At 55.8% G+C, this 7412-nt stretch overlaps 1 protein-coding gene across 1 annotated transcript in view; it reads left to right on the top strand.

Moving 5' to 3' along the window:
* The window catches only part of SULT2B1 (sulfotransferase family 2B member 1), a 23085-nt gene that overhangs the window by 1798 nt on the left and 13875 nt on the right, over positions 1-7412 (top strand). The window contains exon 2 of the mRNA XM_023520175.1: positions 6902-7041. Coding sequence (XP_023375943.1) covers positions 6902-7041 — 140 coding nt within the window. The remainder of the gene's footprint in view (positions 1-6901; positions 7042-7412) is intronic.

The raw sequence follows: 7412 nt of genomic DNA, 5'->3' as shown, positions 1-7412 counted from the left end.
GCCGGGCGGCTGGACGCCACGCAGTGTGTTCTGGAAACGAGGCATGCTGAGCCTGGCTCGGGTTCCTGGAGTCTTGGCAACGCTCCCCAGAGAAAAGCAAGTTGACTCCAGGTGCCAGGGGTGACTCAGCAGGACATCGGGGCTGCTGACAAAGTCATCGTGGGCCTGATGGCATCCACAGGAAGGGGGACGCGGGTCCAGCCCCACGCAGGCCCCCGAATCTCAGCAGCCCGCGCACTCATGGCCTGTGTGCTCTGCCTGCTGGCTCCCACGCACCGCAAGTCACCTCCTCAGAGGGCCCTCCCCAGCCTCCATCCTTTTAAAATTACAACCCCCCTCCCCCCGCAGACTCTCCCTCTCCACGACCTGCTTCAACTTTTCCCCATCACCATCTGTTCCATATACTACTCCATTTGAAACATTTTGAGTTCATTCTATCCTTCATTCGAACATAAGCCTCAATAGATTTTTTTTTGTTTTTTTTTTTTGTTGTTGTTGTTGTTTTTTTGGCCAGTCTCACTCCCTGTTGTATCCCCCAAGCGCCTGGCACATAATAGGTGCTCAGGAAATATCTGTGAGCTGAATGAATGAACTTCCCCCATCTCAGGCAAAAAAAAAAAAAAAAAAATGCGTAAAGCTCCTGGGAGCTCTCGTTGGACATCAGACTGGGAGGTCCCTGGAAAGAAGGCCTCCGTCACGCCCTGCCACTGCTCATTCTCCCGATGAGACCAGAGAGGGTTTGAGGGTGGCCTCAGGTCACACGGCAAATCCAAGTCAGGCCTATAACGGAGGCAGAACTCGCTTGGCTATGTCCCCACGTGGCCAAGGCGGACAGTAGCCGACTGGGTGATTCGTTATAATAACAGCTAATGGACAGTCAGCATTTATACGATGAGGTTCTTTTTAAAAATCATACAGTAAAATTGATTTTTTTGTGTGGGACTGCATAGTTCTACGATTTTTAATACCTGTATAGATTTGTGTAAGGACCACAGTCAGGGCACAGGACGGTCCCGTCACCCCTTCGTACTCAAGTCCACTCCCATCCCTACCGGCCCCCTCCCCACACCCCGACGACCCCTGCCGCTTGGGTCTATTCTCTGTCCGTCCAGTGACATCTTTTCGAAAATGTCATTGTATCGGTTTCCTATGGCTGCTTCAACCAACGGCCGCGAACGGGGTGGCCCAAAACAACACAAATGTGTGCGCGTCCACTTCTGGAGGTCACTAGTCTGAGATCAATGTCCCTGGGCTAAAATCAGAGTGTCGACAGGGCCGGCTCCCCTCGCCTCCCCTCACCCCCTCCGAGGCTCTTGGGGAGAATCCGTGGCCTTCTGCGCCTTTCCCAGCTTCTAGAGGCCACCTGCACGCCTGGGCCCCTCCCTCCACCTTCCGAGCCACTGTGTGGCATCCTCCCGGCTCTTCTCTGAACTCGGCTTCTGTCGTTCGTTGCTCTTTCAGCCCTGATGCACCCCCACACCCCCACCCCACCCCACCCCATCCCGTCTTTAGATTACATCGGGCCCTGCCCCCCATCTCTACATCCTTGGTCACCGCTGCTGAACCCCGTTCACCGTGCAGCGTAGTATACACCTCGCGTTTGGGGGTTGGGGACGTGACCTCTTTGGGGCTGTTTTTCAGCCCACCGTAGCCATGCAGATGGGATTAGACTGTAAACCTTCTGAATCCGCTTCTTCCGCTCAGTACCGTGCCTTTGAGACTGCTTTGTGTGGCTGGAGGTCTCTTTCTTGTCATTGCCTAGTAGGGTCGCGTGTGCGCAGGTCCCACTGTTTACCCATTCACCTGCTGAAGGACATTTGGGTCGTGCTTTGTTTGGAGTGATTATAAATAGTGTGACTACAAACATGCGAGTATGATGTTGGGCGTGAATGGAAGTTTTCGTCTCTCTTGGGCGAGACTCTGTTTTAAAATCTCCGCTTATGTTATGATATTTCACTGAGGCATATAATATACAATGTGTATATAATACAATATAACAACAATACATTGTTATATTATTGGAGTTAAATACTCTTGTGACCACGACAGGGGGTGGGAGAGGTAGAGCCCGAGACAGAAAGGTGATGTGAGTCGCCTGGGATCAAACCCGCGTCATCTCGACCACCCTCCACCCCCACCCCGCTACAGCCTTCACAGAATGTGTCAGGGGGCTGGGGAGGCCGGGGGACTCTGCGCCACGGCACCGGTGGTTAGGGGTACAAACCGTGGGGCCACGTCGCCTGGGTTCAAACCCTAGCTCTGCCCTCTGCAGCTGTGTGACATTAGCCAAGCGACTCTGCCTCTCTGTGCTTCGATGTCGTTGTTTGTAACACGGAATAGCAATAACAGTCGCCTTCTGAGGTTCTTGAGGAAATAAACCCGTGGAGGGACGTGGTGTAATGGGGATTACTGTGCCAGGGAGCGCTCTCCGTGGTATTTTTATTTTTCAACAAATTTTTATATACCCTCTGTGTATGCCAATGTTTTGGATACACTAGCAGCCAAACCTCTGACATCATGGAGTTTGTATGCAACCTGGAGAAGCAAGGCAAACAATCAATTTAATGTGCAAACAGTTAGAGCTTCTCCAAGGTGACAAGTGCCATGGGAAAGCAAGCACGTGGCTGAGGAGGGTGGGTTCGCTTGTACACAGAGCTTCATGGGAGGTCTCGCTGACAGGCGGTGACGTGGGAGCGAAGACTCGCAGGAGGCGAGGGTGCCAGTCACAGGCCGGAATGACAGAGAGAACGGGCCGCGCAAAGGCCCTGAGGCAGGGCCCGGCCCGGAGCGTAGCCGCGAGACCAGTGTGGCCGGAGCCGAGTGGGCCAGGGTGGCGGGGAGAGGAGGCCGAGAGGGGCCGGAGCCGATGGTGCTGGGCCCTGTGGTCCCGGCGAGGACTCTGCTTTCGCTGAGCGAGACGGGAGGCTTTGGGGCACAGGAAAGACAGAAGTCCTCTCAGGCTCTACCCCGATCCTCCCGGCAGCCGTATAGGGAGGACAGACTGTCGGAGGCCGGGGCGGAAGCAGAGAGGTCAGTAAGGAGGCGACCATGATAGTCTGGGCCAGCGGTGACAGCAGCTTTTAATCCTGACCCAGTCCCTTCGAGGGAGGCCTTCCTTCCGAGTCTCTGTCTCCAGGTGAAGAAACCGAGGCCCAGAGGGGTTAAGCCATGTATTCAGGATCACACAGCTAGTTGGTAGCAGAGCCCGGGTTCAAATCCAAATCTAACTTCGGCCCATCTTCATTCTCCCCTGCGTCGGCTGGGCTGCCTCTGGATGGGTGACAGCCCCCACCCCCAGGGGATCTTTACTGCACACCTGTTGCATGCCAGGCCCTGGGGATAAAACACGAAATGAAACAAACACACTGTGTCTTAGTAGCAGAGGGAAGGGTGGAGGCTCAGCGACAGGGATGTGCTGAGTGCTCCTTTGAAGACTGCTGTGTGATCTTGGGGAAATACATTAACCTCTCTGGGCCTCCGTTTCTCCCGTTATAAAGCGGTGCTCTCAGTCTCCACCCCCCAGGGTTCTGGGAAGAGTCCGCGATAACACATGTCCTTGACATAGAATTTCCTCCGAAGGAAACTCAGACAGGGTCTTGGAGGTCTGAGGAGGCCAGAGGGGGGGCCCTGAGTTTTGGGCCGAAGAGCCGCAGCCAAGCAGTGGAGGTCCGGGAGGCAAGGAGGAGACCTGAGCTAGACCAGGGCCGTGGGGACAGAATCAGAGGACCAGGGCTGGTGGACTGTGGGGGGCAGGAGGCAGGAGAGTCCACGTGTTGGACCATTCTGAGAGTCTCGAGTCCTGGGGTCTTTCGGAGCAGGGCGGGCCAGGCGCCTTCCAAGAGTTCAAGCAGCTCCTGTCCTGTGTGCCGGTTCCTCCTGTGGCAGCCTCCGACCCTAGTGGACTGTCATCCTCATTCCTCTGCCCTGACAAGCGGCAGCCGCAGGCCAGGGCCTGGACGTGGCCTGGAGACAGAACGGGCTTGTGACCCAGGGCGAGGAAAGGTCTGCTTGGGGCCAGACTGGGTTTTTGAGGTGAGGGGAGAAGGCGCACAGCACCTGTTTCAGGACACGCCGTGCGTGCGACTCAGCCAGGCGGGGGCCCAGGTGGGGGCCTCCCCGGCCTCCATGCTCAAGCTCAGAGCTGGCAGGGAACTGGTTGCCGGCCGGAGGAGCAGCAGCTCCAAAGGCCTGGGGGTGGGAACAGCGCTCAGGGCCTTGGGGACCTGAGCTGGAGTGTGGGATCCCAGGAGAAGGAGGGGCCGGCACAGAAAGTGTCCACGGGGCTGAGGTTCCGATCCCACCTCTGCCTGGTGCTCGCGTGTGGCCTTGGCCCGATCGCTCCCCTTCCCTGAACCCCCATTTTCTCACCTGTAGCATTGTAAACGCGAGGGGATCCCAGCTCCCCGCATGCGCGCTTGGTGAACATCGGTGCTCGGTTATTTGTTGAGCGACTGGCCGTTCTGGGCTCCCGGGGAGCAGTGGTCTGGGCTCCGCTGGCCTGGGGAGAGGCCAGGCTTTGGGTGCCCCGAAGGCCCCGTGGGGAATTCTAAAGGGCCAGGGTTGGGCGCCTCGGAGGCGGGTGGAGAGCGTAACCACTGCTCCTTGATGTTCCTTCTCTCTTTCCTGGTAAACCCCCTCGTGCATCACACGCGTGTGCATCTCACACGCGTGCATCGCACACTCGTGCATCTACGCGCCTGAGCACCAGCGACGTCTCAGCCTTGCGGACCCCACCCTGGCTGCCTGGGATGCAGGTGGGACCCCATCTGGAGATGACGAGTGTTCACTTAGGCATCCAGGGACTATCCAGGCACTGCAGAGGGCCCAGCGCCTTTCCCTTGTCCACGTTTTCCTCTCCTGTAAACCCAGAGGAAACATCTCCCCGAGGAACCGTCCCCAGATCAAAGACAGAGATCAAGCCGATACCAAACGGGAGCTTTAGTTTCCTGAGCGTGTATCAGGAGCCAGGCGCTTTGCATATTTCATCCCTTTTAATCCTCGGGTAGGAGTAAAACCCTGAGGTAGATATGACCGTTATCCTCAAGTGACAGAAGAGGAAACTGAGGCTCGGAGAGGCACGACCGTTGCCCGAGGCACAGAGACAGCCGAGTTCTAGGCACTTAACTGCTATGCTAATCTGCCTGGTAACTGATGACCTCACAGCTCCCACAGTCATGACATCACTAAAAGCATCACCCACCCTCCACCATCGGGGTACCCGAAGACATCCCCGAACCAGGAAGTCATTACTGTGTGCTGAGGACCTACTGTGTGCCAAATGCTGTGCTAAGCAGTCCCTCCTCTGGGCTCAATGTCCAGTTGCCTCTGTCACTGTATTAATAATAATTTTAGCCCGGATTTATTAAACGCGGACCATCAGCCAATCATTTTTACTGGTATTGACACATTAAACCCTCCCACTATCCCTACTGTTAAAAAATGTGTTCGACTGTCTCATAATTGGAATCCTGGGATCTGGATGCTCTTGCATCCCTCAGCCTTCATCCAACATTAAGTTTCTGAGTTTTGTCTGTGCAGTCGGAGCCCAACCCTCTATATACCAAGGTTGGAAACATCCTCCTCACGACCTTGAAATGAAATCCACAGACAACATAACCTACCTACATTTTTTCCTCCCAGTTCATCGTCCCAGGTGTACTAACTATGCAGACATACGTGGAAGGTCGCAAAGCGTGGCAGCTAAGCCTGGGCAGCTTTGGGTTTTATGGGGCCCAAAGCTCGTATTGTTTTGAGGGAATTCTCCTTAAGAAAATGAATCAAGGCAGGTGGCGACAACCCCAGGGAGAGGAAATGTTTATTTAGAGAGAGAAAAGACATCACAGCAACTCGCTTCATTCAAAGCTGACGAAATACTCGCAACATTCCAGAAAAATAATACACTAGCTTCCGGGTTCGCACACTTCAAACCTAAATCTCCTCTCCCACCACCTACTTTTGGGGCCCGGTGCCCTCGAAGGCGTGATATTGTGATCCGACTTCTGCCCCCGAGTTTTCATGTCATTACGTCCACGTCCTGCAGCCAGCTGGCTCGCTGTAACAGACACAGACGTGACTTTGAACTTTATCAATATCCCACAAATGCCCCATGAAATGCGTCTCCAATTCGACGTGGCCTTAGCCAGGCCCCCCAGATACCCATCACTCTCCCACACCATGAACAGGAGACCCCGGGGGAGAGGGAGACAGAGAGAGACAGTAGATTAAAAGGATTGCTCTTAAAACATCTCATTTCAGACCATTTTGTTTCCGTGTCTGGCTGTGTGAACACATGGCAGGGCATATGGAAAGCAGCCTCCATGTCCGGCTTAGCACGTGGCCTCTGCCTCTCCACCCTGTGGCCGGGGAGGGGCGGGCAGCGCCCCCGACTTCTTTGGCCTCAGTTTCCTCATCGGTCAAACGGGGTGGTGACTTAGCATCTTCCTCGAGAGTTGGGGGTGAAGAGTAAATGTGTGAAACACGGTTAGCCCCACTTCGCAGACGTAAAGTGCTCCACGTCCCGCCGGCCGTGTGGCTTTGGGCAAGTCGCTCGAGCTCTCTGTGCCTCGCTTTCTTCGCCCATAAAATGGGGAGAAGAAGCGTCGTCACCTCAGAGGATTGTCGTGGGCTTTCGGTAAACTATCTTCAGTTGGCAGGTGAAAAAAACGAGGTGCAGAGAACGTTCCTTGCCAGGGTCCCGCGAGCGAGTGGGGTGCCCTTCACCCATTTGGGGGCCAGCCCGCCCTCCTCTCCTGAGATTCCTCTATGACTTTTCCGCCACTATGTGTCCTGGAGGCCTCAGCTGTAAAGCTGGAAGCAGGGCAGGCCCCTGGCCCTCACCCCAACTCTGGTGACCTGTGTCCTGGCCTCCTCCCGGTCCTCATGGTGTCCCCTCCTCCTACAGCCAGAAGCTGTCAGGAGAATACTTCCGGTACAAAGGCATACCCTTCCCAGTCGGCATCTACTCACCCGAGAGCATCAGCATCACGGAGAACGCCGAGGTGGAGGACGACGACATCTTCATCATCACCTACCCCAAGTCAGGTACTCGCTGCGCTGGGCTGGTGGTGGGGGCGCGGTGCTCGGGACAGGGGCGCATGCGTGGGACAGAGGCTGGGAAGCGCGCCCTGAGGGCAACGGGAAGCGGAACGGAGGGCTGGGGCTATTCGGAACCGGGGTGACCTTGGCCTTTGTACTGGAGAGTCCCCCCCTGCCCTCCAGCATCCTTCCTCCAGACCCTTCTCCTGCCCCGGATCAGCTCTCACGTCTCCAGGGCGGGGGCCCTGACCTCCTTGGCTAAAAAAGCGTCCCTCTCTGTCACCTGAACTAACCACGTCCTTTTCTTCATGAATCAACTACCAGCCGCTGTACGATGTATATTTCTGTGTCGACTTAGTCTCTGGTTTCCCCCACTC

This window comes from Pteropus vampyrus, unplaced genomic scaffold (assembly GCF_000151845.1).
Source record: "Pteropus vampyrus isolate Shadow unplaced genomic scaffold, Pvam_2.0 Scaffold250, whole genome shotgun sequence".
In the NCBI taxonomy this organism is placed as follows: Eukaryota; Metazoa; Chordata; class Mammalia; order Chiroptera; family Pteropodidae; genus Pteropus; species Pteropus vampyrus.
This window is presented reverse-complemented; position numbering and strand designations above follow the sequence as displayed.